The 12,208-nt window shown below is 37.3% G+C and overlaps 1 protein-coding gene across 1 annotated transcript; it reads left to right on the top strand.

The window, feature by feature from the left end:
• The first annotated feature begins 9,391 nt into the window (after positions 1–9,391).
• On the top strand, positions 9,392–10,086 carry LOC122013815 (WAT1-related protein At5g07050-like). Its single transcript, XM_042570039.1, has 3 exons — positions 9,392–9,573; positions 9,661–9,840; positions 9,927–10,086. Exons 1-3 carry the CDS (start codon positions 9,392–9,394, stop codon positions 10,084–10,086), a joined length of 522 nt encoding a protein of 173 aa, XP_042425973.1.
• The last annotated feature ends 2,122 nt before the right edge of the window (positions 10,087–12,208 follow it).

Raw genomic sequence — 12,208 nt, forward strand, 5'->3', positions numbered from 1 at the left:
CAAATGCCAACATAATCCTAATGGACTCCAATCGAGTTATGAGTGCATATGTTTCATCATAATCTAACCCTTCTACTTGATTAAAGCCTCTAGCAAGCAATCTAGCTTTGTTTCTCACAACCACTCCCTTATCATCAAGTTTGTTCCAAAAAATCAACTTTGTATTAATAATTAATTTTTCTTTGAATCTAGGAACTAAATCCTAGACTTGTCTTCTCTCAAATTGAAATAATTCATCTTGCATTACTAAAATTCAATCTGAATCAAGCAAGACATCATCAATAGATTTTAGTTCAATTTTGGAAATTATGGCTATTTAACTCCCCTCATTTCAAAAGTATGATCTAGTTCTTACACCTTGTGTAATATCTCCCACTACTTGATCTAAGGGATGATTTGCATTTGTTCCAGTGGATTTTGGTTCTTAAGTTGTGGTGATTATCACATGCTCAAGTGGTAACTCTTCTACTCTTTCACTCTCACTCTCTTGATTTTCTTCCCTATTATCATTTTTCTCATTTAATGTTAATTTGTCTAATTCAAATTATAATTTAACCTCGATTGTTTTATTAGGATTTGAAGTTGGATTTTTTTTAAACACAACATTTAGAGATTCTTCAGCTATTTTATATATCTTATTGTAAACTCTACAGGCTTTGCTGTGATTAGAGTATTCTACAAGCATATCCTTATCCGCTTTAGAGGAGAATTTTCATAAGTGATCTTTGATATTTAAGATGTATATTTTACATCCAAACACTCTAAGATGTGTAATTGTAGGTGGTTTTTCAAACTATAACTCATATGGTGTTTTGTTCAAAAACTTATATATTAGAGTTCGATTTTGCATATAGCATGTTGTATTTATTGCTTCGGCCCATAGGTAACTATGAAGTGAATATTCATTCAACATGCTCCTAGCGGCCTCTTGTAAAACTATATTTTTTCTTTCAACAACTCCATTTTGTTGAGGAGTTCTAGGAGTTGAAAACTCATGTTTATATCCATTTTGTGAGCAAAAATTTATAAATATCTCATTTTCAAACTCACCTCTACAATCACTTTTTAATTGATTTATTTTTATATTTTTCTCATTTTCTACTATTCTATAAAAAGCAATCAATGTTTCTAAGGTATGATTATGATGTTTCAAGAAAAACACAAAATCATCTATCACAATTAAGCAATATCTACTACCATTCAAGAAAACATGCTTACTACTATCAAACAAATCCATGTGTAGTAGTTCTAATGCGATAGATGTACTCACAATAGTTTTACCTTTGTGGGTAGCTTTGATTTGCTTACCCATTTGACATGCATCACACAATTTGTCCTTTTGCAACTTCAACTTTGACCATCCTTACATCAACTCTTTCTTTGATAACCTTTTGATGTTTCTTATGTTGGTATGAGTAAGTCTCCGGTGTCAAAGTCAAGTTAATTTCTTCTTCTTTAGATATGAAACACTTAGCAAATACATTAGTAGCACCAAATAATTCAACTTGATAAATGTTTTCCTTTCTATTTCCAATAAGCATGGTAGTGCTTAGTTCACTATGTTTGATTTGACAATGAAATGAGTTAAACATAACTCTATATCTCAAATCACATAGTTGACTAACACTTAAAACATTGAAAGTCATGTCTCTCACTAACAAGATATTTTTAATCACAAATTGTTCATAAATTTGAATGTCTCTTATTCCTATAACCTTTAATTCACCATTACTATCAAAAGAGATAGTACCTTTATTTTTATTTTTAAGTATTGTGAACTCTGATAAGTCCCCCATTATGTGCCTAGAATATTTGCTATCTATAAATCATATTGTTGGATGCTCCCCCTCGGTGCATGCCTATTAAAATACGATGAACTAAATGTTTTGGTACTCAAATGTTGAGTTTGGTAGCATCAATAACATATTGCTTTGGTACCCAAGCTTGCATAGTTCTAACTTTTGAAACATGATTTATACTAATTAGGAACATGAATTTAACTTCTTTAAGCTTTGGTTTGTACTCTAATCCTACTTTGTTATAAATCATCCTTTGAGCTCCTAAAATCATGTCTAAATATTTAGATCTTAAAGTAAACTTTTCCAATGTACTTCTAAGATCATCTACTTGTAATTTCATGGATGCATTTTCATTCTTGAGTTCATCAAATTGATTAGCAACATTTTCATAATGCATGCAAGTCTCACATGATACTTTTCATTGCTAAATGACTTCAATCCATTTTGCAATTTCCTAACCTTAATTTTTCATTTTGACAAAGCATTTGTTAAATATGTAATAGCATACATCTTATCAAGTTTGGGAGAAGTTACCTCGTCATCACTAGATGATGACTCACTTGAGAATTCAACATCCTCACTTCGGTTATCTTCGTCTTCACTACTCTCCTCATTGCTTAGCGCCATGAGTGCCAAGTGCCTTGTGTTTTTTCCTTCATCTTCATCTGATGATCAACTTGAAGAGGAGTCATCCCATGTGGGCTTTCAAGGCCTTCTTGTTCTTAAGTTTCTCCTCTTGCTTCTTCAATTTTGGACATTCAGATCTGATGTGTCCTTTCCTATTGCACTCATAACAAACCACATCAGTTTTAGACTTTGAATTCATCGGAGGTTTACCTCTTCTTTTGTTGTCATTAGAGATCTTCTTAACATTCTTCTTGTTGAACCACTTAGAGCGTCTCATCATTTTTCAAACAAAGTTTGTCATCTCACTTGATGATAGCTCCTCGTCGCTGTCACTCTCTTGTTCAAATTCGGAAGAGGACTCTTCCTTCTTCTCCTTCTTCACTTCTTTATTTTTCTTATTGTTCTTTTCACTTGCAACCAAAGATATACATTTCTCCTTATGGCTTGCATTAGCTTGTTCATGTAATTATAGTTTATAAAATAATTCATCTAGTTTAACAATTGAAAAATCCCTTGAAACATTATAAGTATTAACTATTGATGACCATAATGAGTTCCTTGGGAAGGATTTTAGCGCATACCTTATGAGATCTCGGTTCTCCACACTTTCTCCAACCAAATGGAGACCATTTAAAAGTTCCTTAAACTTCCCATGTAGTTGGCTTACCATTTCTCCTTTCTTCATGATGAAATTTCACATTTAATTTATGAGAAGATCCCTCTTTGCGATTCTTGAGTCCTTTGTGCCTTCATCTAGTTCAATAAGCTTGTCCCACAACTCCTTGGCACTTTTCAATGGACCAACCTTATTTAGTTGTTCCAAACTCAGCCTGTATTGAAGGGTTACAGTAGCCTTAGCATTTACTTGTGCTTTCCACTTTTATTTAGTGGACCATTTTGAAGATTTCAGAATTTTTTCCATCTTGAGTTGGCACCATGAAACCCTCGATTACAGAGAACCAATTGTCGATTTCAGTTATGAGATAGTTCTTCATGCAACTCTTCTAATAGGCAAAGTTGCTTCCTTCATAATAGGATGGTCAAGTAGTACTATGACCCTCTTTCAAAGACATCTTTTCAGTTTAAAATTTTTGTTCTTTGGATGCAAGTCCTTCAAAGCAACTTTGCTCTAATACTATTTGTTAGGACCGGTAGAGCTAGAGGGGGATGAATAACTCTCTTTGATTCTTCTTTGCAGCGGGTACTTGAAACTTAAAACACACTAATGCTAACACATTTGATTTACTTGGTCTTCACCTCCTTGAGGTGACTAATCCAAGGGTTCATGCCAGCAATCACAAATTTCACTATGAACTCTCTATCGGACCCTTGGGCAGCTGGCTAGAGGGGGTGGATAACCCTGCAAAATTTAAACAAACCTTTCTCGATCTTTATAGCTTAAAAATAATCAACACTTGCATAAACAAAATAAATGACTAAAAAAATAAGAGTCACGAAAGGGTTACTTGGTTACAACCGGGGGCGTTGCTAATCCAAGGAAGTTGGAAGCGCACTAAACTCTCCTTTAGGTGGAGAAGCCTCTTTACAGCAGTTAACACAATTAATTACATAACAGAACTCAAGAGTATTCAGTTACAAGTGTTGTGTTCTATTTCCTAGGTCTAGGGGTCTTTTTATATACTCTGAAAAATCTTATCCTGGGTTGGAAGGCGCCTCCAACAGGCTGGAAGGCACCTCTAGTGAGGCAATAAAGGATAAGGCTTTATCCTTTGCCAACGACAAAATTTGCCCAGTCAAAGGCGCTTTCAAGTGATTGAAGGCGCCTTCCATGAAGGGTTGAAGGCGCCTTCAAGTGCTTGAAGGCGCCTTCCACTAGAAGGCTATGAGGGTACCTTCAATCCATTGAAGGCGCCTCCAGTAGCTACTACTGAGCTCCAAACTTCTCTTTTGGTTCTTCCGCTACTTCGCTCACTTGGGTGATTTTGGCCAACTAGAATATGGCTCACCCGAACCCAATTTCTGACCTTCTCCTCGAGCAGTCTTCCTCCCAATTTCTCATCCCTCAGACTGCTGCATGCGTCATTCTTGTCCGTCAGTGTACTCTTCCGCAGCACCTCGTCCCTCGGATGCACCGAGCCCGTTGACTCTCTACTATGTCGTCCTTCTCGCTAGCTGCGTCTCTCGCTCGACTTCCTATGCTCCTAAGCTCCTGCATACTTAGACACAGGGGTTAAATGCTAACAAGACTAACCTGACTTGATTAATCACATCAAAACTATCACGGGGTACTAACAATATCTTCCTTTTTTATGTGATCAAACCCAAGTTAAGTTAGGGTAAACCACAAACAAAAATAGTTTTAATTTTTGCAAGTAAAAATTTGCAAGTAAAAAAAAATTGAGATCTTAACTACTCCTTTTGATCATATTAAAAATGGGGTATCTAAAAGTCTAAGGAAAAATTTTCAAAAAAATATTAAAGTGTAAGCCCAAAAATTCGAGTCAAAAGAAACACTTTGAAAAAAAAATTTAACTATTAAAAAAAATATATAAGTGATGAAATTAAAAAAATTCTAAATAATTTCTGATAGAATTTTTGATAAACATTGAAAGTATTAGTTAATTTAAATGCTTAACAGATAGTCAATTAAATATTCTTTTCATTAATTAGCTTCCAGGCTATGGCAAGGCACTAGGCCTTCTTGGTTATTGGAACAACAACCACTTTCTAGACGAAACCTCTTAAAGAAGTTAAATATTTAATTTTCTCTCTGAAAGCCCTGATCTTAAAATTTAATCCAAATATGATTTTGGAACCCAATATTGTTAGGATGTATACTAAAAGCCTAGTTTTTTGTATAAACATTTATTTTGAAATGAAAATCACATTGGTCAAATGTCTGCATTTATGTTAAATGTAGTTGTTCATTTAATTTATATTTTAGATAACATTGTGTGTGATGTCACACAGAAGATCATGTTATCAGTTCCTTATAAATTATTAATAGTAGCTCACGACCAAGATGGATAGGGATAAACCATTGGAACGGTCGTAGTGTAATTTGGTATTAGTTTATCTTGACTATAAAATTACACTAGTACACTATGAGTGTATTGAGCAGGACCATTTGAGGTTGTTCTTTTTATACTGACTGCATAAAAGAACAAGACTTCTGTTATTATGGAAGTGTGTGCTCTTAATTCCGATATAATAACAAGCACATATCACTACAAGAAAAACCCTCATAGACATCGGTGGAACAACAACGGTTTTAAGCAAAAACCGATGTCTTTGAGTATTTTATACCGATTTTTCTAAAAACTGGTGTCTATGAGCGCAGATTTTCGCTCATAGACATCGGTTTTTTAGCTGGTGTCTATGAGCGCCTTTTTTTTTGTTAATAGACACCGGTTTTAACAGCGGTTTTTAAAACCCGGTGTTAATGAACAAAAAATAATAATTTAATTTTTTCACCGGCCAAAATTTACAACACTTCACAAAATTCCCTCCAAACCTAAACCAATATCGTGCCCCTTCTCTCAGCCTAAACCTAAACCTCAGCCTCATCTCCCTCTTCCCCTTCCGCCGCCTCGCCCTCGGAGATCTCGCCGTCGCCGTCCCCTTCGTCTGCAAGTCCTGGTACCGCGCCTCCCTCGACCCTAGCTGCTGGCGCCGTCTCAACTTCCGCTCCCTCGATTTCACGCCCTGGAGACCTTTCTCCCGCGCCTTTGCGCTCCGCTACTGCCTCCACTCCCCCCTCTCCTTCTCCGCCTTCCTCCGTTTCGCCCTCCACTGCTCCCGCGGCGTCGTCGACCAACTCGCCTTCCCCCTTTCCTCTGCCGTCTCCATCCACGACCTCGCCTATGCCTCTGTCAAGTGAGTCTACGCCTCCGTCTGGTTTCGTCGCCCTCATCGCTCACTACCTGTTCGACGAATTTGCTCATCGATTATTAGCGCAGATACCTGAGATTGAAGGCGCTGGCTTTGCCAGACAACCTGATGCTGGAGGACGACCTTCGAATCCCGGAGCTGGTGCGGCGGTGGAAGGATCTGGAGCATTTGGAGATGGAGATAGTTGGCATTTCGCCCCGCCCATCCTCTCTTCCTCGCGCTCCTGCAATCTGTCCTTTGCTATCCCCATCTCCCTCCCCAAACCTTTGTCTTTCGCCACCTCTTCCCTCCCGCGCCTTCACTCACCTCCCTCGCGAAACCCGGGGCCTTTCCGTGCCCAAGTTAGTGTCTCCGCTGCTCAGAAGACGAAAGATAGGTTGCCAGCCAACCTCATTGTGACGGAGACCAAAGGGCCTCACTCCACTGTCTGTACCTTTCCTTTTTCTACCTTCTAAATCGTTTTTACTTCTAATTGATCTGATAGTCAAGTGGAAGTGGTAGTCTTGCTTCAAGGCTATAATTTTCTTACTTTCTACCTATCTTCTTGTATAATTTGGAAATATGTTTGTTTCTTCATCTGGCAATTGAAATGAAGAGGCAATCTTGCTTCAAGGCTATAGCTTTCTTGCTATCTCTCTTCCCCTTGCCTGAGTGCATTCAATCGATTATTAGTCCTACAAGTTCACGAGAATCAATTTGTCCAGGAAGTATGGTTATGTCAATTCCCTGATAGCTCATCTTATTTGCAGATTAGGTTAAGCGTAGAAGTTCCTCCAGCAATAAGCCAAGAATGTTACGGAGAAGTCTTAGATGAATTTTCTAAGAAGGCAAAGGTATTATTTTCAGTATGCAGTCATTTAAGGGGTCTATTACTGTTACAGGATGAATAGGAATTCATCTGTAGGATAATTTTGTACTTAAATTATTTTCCATTTTCTGTTTTGATCATTATCACTCTATAGTAATCAGAAAAATTTGAATATGCTACCTAACTTTTACTAAGCCCTCTGGGCTCTGACATATACTAATCTATATTTCTTCTTTCTTTCTTTGGAATGTCAAGGAATTCAATATTGTTCTCCCCTTTTATCTTTTCATCCGATCCAAGTTTGTTGACAGTTATGTTTTCCAGTACTTGTTATTTACTTATTTCCACTTAAAGCATGATTGGAATTGCTTGTACTGGGGTTTAGTCATTTCTATGCTGAACTAAAGTTGAGGGAAGACCAAGCTAAGTAAAAATGGCCTTTTAAATGTCACTGGAAGCTTCTTCTCTTTTTCTACCTTCTGTCTCTAGTACTAGATTCTAATTCCTTTATCTACCTTTTCTTCTTGAATACTCATTATTGAAGTAGTATGTTGTGATGCCATGCAATTCCTGATAAAAAACCTTATTCATACAGGTTCCTGGCTTTCGGCAGGGAAAGAAAGTTCCAGAAAATATTCTTCTAAACTATATTGGTAGACAGAACATTCAACAAGCTGTAGTTGAGGCAACTTTGAAAAAAACTCTTCCACATGCTATGTCTTCCGTACATGAACATAACATTAGCTTGCCAACTTGTAGTAGAAGGCAGTCATTTATCCATCCAATATTATGACAAATTTCTGTTGAAATAACGAGTAGAGATTGTTGTCATACTTTTTTATTAATCCACTAGCATAAATCTTTTAATTGGTAGAAATTACCTTCAATGTCATTATTGTTTTAAGTGCCAATCCCTAGAAGTGGCAATGGGCATGGGCTGAGCGAGATGTGGCCAGCCCGCATTCCATGCCTAATATCACGTCGGCTTATAAATGAATGGGCTGGGTTAGGTTAATCTAGTCTTGAGTTGGCGCGACAAGTAGGTTTGGAAAGTTTAGCGTGCATGACATGCAAGACTAAAGCTAGTATGGTGCACTTTTACACCTTACAACAACAACCAAACCTTATCCCTAGGTGTGGTCGACTATATGGATCATTTTACGCTAGCTCTATCTCCTACTATATATGGATCGTTTAATTGGTTTTGAAGGACATCTATTGCAAATGATCTTTTCATGAAAACCTCTTCTTTTTTTTTTCCTGAAACTTGTCTCTTCTTCTCGCTTCAAATCTTTATGGTTCTTGATGGTTTCTTGAGATTATCCTGTAGTTTTGCCTTTCTTTCTTTAATTTCAATGACAAAGAGAATAGCCAGTCTGATGACTTGGTATCGTTCTTAGCATCTTTAGAATTGTGACATCGCTGCGTTTCCTCTATAAAGAAATGTCGTTTTGTTTTGTGTAGGATATTCTCGGACGTTGCTGGGGATGTAACTATTTATGTGGATGGCCAATCGTTCCTATTTCACAAGGTATACATTCTTAAACTGGCTCTGCGGACATATCTTGATATTGTTTTTCATAACTTCCTTTTCAATTTTTGCATATTGTTGTCCAAGTTCCCTCTGGTTTCACGAAGTGGAAAAATCTGGAAAATGGTAGTTGAATCCAGGGAGCCAGACCTTTCCAGATTAGAACTTCATGAGGAGATATGACTTGCGTGTGTGAACAATTTTTATCTTCTTTGAATTTTTATATATGACTTGCGTGTCTAGCAGGGCTGGATAGAAGATATCATGTGTGAACAATTTGAATACCACTGCTTTATATGTTAATAAATTTGAAGAAATATAACCACGGCTGGCTATACATAGTATAATCTCATCATGGTCTAAGGCCTTCATCAAAAAATGGTTCAGCATCAAAATCAAAGGTCAGGAGAGCCATGTCGACGAGATTGATAGCAAAGGTATTCCTGGTTTCTTCTTCTTGTTCAATTCCAGAAACCCTAGTCGACGAGAATAAAGTGCACTTGTTTGCCTGCTTTTCTCCCTAGTCGTCTTCATCTTGTCGACAAGATGATTTATTTGTCTGTTTGCTGGAGAAAATGATACAACAATTAGAGGAGTCTGATGTAGCTTGTTGGCACTTGTTTGCCTGCTTTTCTCTCATCTTTTTTCTATTCCTAGCTTTCAAATCATTTGTCTATCTTAGACTTGTTTGTTTGACAGAATCAATATGATTTTCTTCCTTTATAAAGAACCAAGGACAATAAAAATTGTCACAAACAATTTGGTGAGGAGATCATGGCCTCTGTGAAAGCATGTGCTCCATACTTCTATATGATTGTGTCCCAGTTCACGTATGTTGGATCCAGCATCCTCGGCAAGCTTGCATTAGGACAAGGACTAAGTGCACTTGTCTTCGTAGTGTACAGGCACCTTATTGCCATGCTCATCTTGGCTCCTCTTGCTTATGTGCTCGAAAGGTTCAAGGAGCATGTCTCATTAGAATTGTTGAGAATAAGATATATGAATACAAATTGAATGTTTTTAAACTCATCTCATGGTTGTAGGAATCGAAGACCCAGCTTCTCATTTGGTGTCATGCTAAAAATATTCATTCTTGCTATGTTGGGTATAACAATTCAGCAAAATGTATACTACGTTGGACTCCATCTCATTTCTCCAACTGTTGCCAGTGCCTTGGGCAATGTCATTCCTGCTTTTACTTTCTTATTGGCAATTGTACTGAGGTTGATTCAAATATTAATTCCAAGTAATTTTACAGTGAATTTAGTTCATTCAAATATCATTCTATATTTGGTCTTTTTTTGCTCAGGATGGAAATGCTCAACTTGAAGACTGTAAGAGGGAGGGCCAAGCTTGCAGGGGCCATCTTCTGCATCACTGGTTCCCTGATCTTCACATTTTGGAAAGGTCATTTTGTTGGGGGCCTTTGTTACTTCACCTATGATCCAACTTCATTTCGAAAGTCCTGAGAAAGGCGATGCCTGGCTTAAAGGCTCTGCTCTTATGCTATTCGGCTATTTTGCATGCAGTGTATCACTTGTTCTTCAGGTATTGCGTCAATGGTGTCCCTTGTGTTGTCACATGTATCGCTTTTGATGTAAAAAGAATGTTTGGGTATTTTATGGATATTGTTGTAAGAAGATTATTTATATAATTTGTGAATATTTGTGTATTTTATGGATATTATTGAATGAAGAATATTTGTACAATTTGTGAATATTTGTGTTTTTTTTTTTTGTTATTGTCGGTTTTAAAACCAAATTTGTGCTGTTAAAATATATACATATTACATCGGTTTTCCACCGATGTAAAACCGGTGTTATAAAGTAATATTACATCGGTTTTACACCGTTGATGAAACGGTGTCGTTAAGTGATACTACACCGGTTAATAACCGATTCGAAGACCGGTGTCGTTAAGTGATACTACACCGGTTTTAACCCGATGTCTAAAATGGCAGACTTTTAACATCGGCTTCATAGACATCGGTCGAAAATCAAATAGACACCGGTGGAAAACCGATGTCTATGAGCGTTTTTGTTGTAGTGTATACTTAGTATTTATTTCTTTAATTTATCAATGGGTGAGATTTATTCAGTTGGATCAATAGGCCCGATAAGTTGAGAAATAATATTATTTATATGGTGTGGTGTTGATTATAGAAGGAAACTGTGTCCCAGTAATCTAGGTTGATGATGTCCCCTTGAGAAGCTCATAAGGATTGTCAAATAAACCCTGTAGGTGGACCTAGTCCGACATGACAATGAAGTTGAGTGGTACTACTCTTGGAGCTAGATGTTAATTAAATGAGTGTCAATAACTTATTTAATTAATGGGCATTCAATATCTTAAACACAGGAGATTAACACACTCATAATAAGAAGGAGCCTGGTGTAGGCCTTTTTGCATGTCACGAGGCACTCCAAATTAATAAAGATTGGAACTCATTTAAACTAAAGAAAATGCGTGTAGTAAGGAGTCCCAAGTCGTGTTTTTCCAAGGTAACTAGCTAATGTGTGAAAATTCTATAATTGATTCAAATTGATTTTTCTTCAAATGAATATCAACTGAATTCTGTTTCTTATGCAAAGTCGAATCAATTTATTCAACTACTATATCTTCCACTCTTCATAACCATATCCAACTCCAACAATCAAGCTCAAACAAATTAATAGTGATAGAAGTAACAATCAAAACTTAAGGCAAGCATTCAACACTTAAACAAGTTCACAGTCCATAATAGATCCAATGAAGAGAATTAAGACTAGCTAACCAAATAACCTGACTAATCAAACTAATGTTAATCCAAGCATCTAATTTAAAGCACAAATCGGTTAGTAACTAATCCAGTAGTTAATCAAGATTCGGATTGCAGAAGTGCAGCAAAATTTAGAACACAGTACCAAATTGCAAACTAACCAAAACAAAGATGAAATTACAAAGCTAAACTATCAGATCTGGGTTCCAAGTAAGAAAATCAAAATAGAATTGCATAAGAAAAACTCAAACTAATCAAGATAGCAAAATAAAGGATCAGATCTGAGGATCTGAGCAAATGTGAGAACAAATTAAAGATAAAGACAATGAAAACTAAACCCTAACATTCCACAAATCCAAACCCGAATCAAAACTTCTTCAATCTGCCAAGAAACAGAGCACCTCTGAGAAACACCCTTCGGGTGACCACCAACGAAGAACAGAACTTCCAGCTAATGCATCTTCTCGTTCACTGCCTCTGGAACCCGCCCTTCGGGCTCACGAATCGGCTGCACACACATCGCACGAAGAACAGGAGCTCAACTCTGGAAATTTGCTTCATCCGGCCAATTGATCAGATCGGTGCGAATTCAGCAAATGGTATGAAGATGGAATGAAATCCGGAGCTTCTGAGAAACACCCTTCGAGCTCCGGTGGCTGATGAAATCGCAGAGCATGGGAAACACCCTCTGCCTGGATCGCGGGAAGGGGAACAGAATCTCGAGCTCACGGACTGGGAAACACCCTCGACCGCTTCCTGACCTCGGACGATGAACACCAGAAGCTAGGAGATCGCCGGCGACGAAGAAGATTAGCTCACGGATCTGGAATGTG

Source organism: Zingiber officinale, chromosome 8B (assembly GCF_018446385.1).
Source record: "Zingiber officinale cultivar Zhangliang chromosome 8B, Zo_v1.1, whole genome shotgun sequence".
NCBI lineage: Eukaryota > Viridiplantae > Streptophyta > Magnoliopsida > Zingiberales > Zingiberaceae > Zingiber > Zingiber officinale.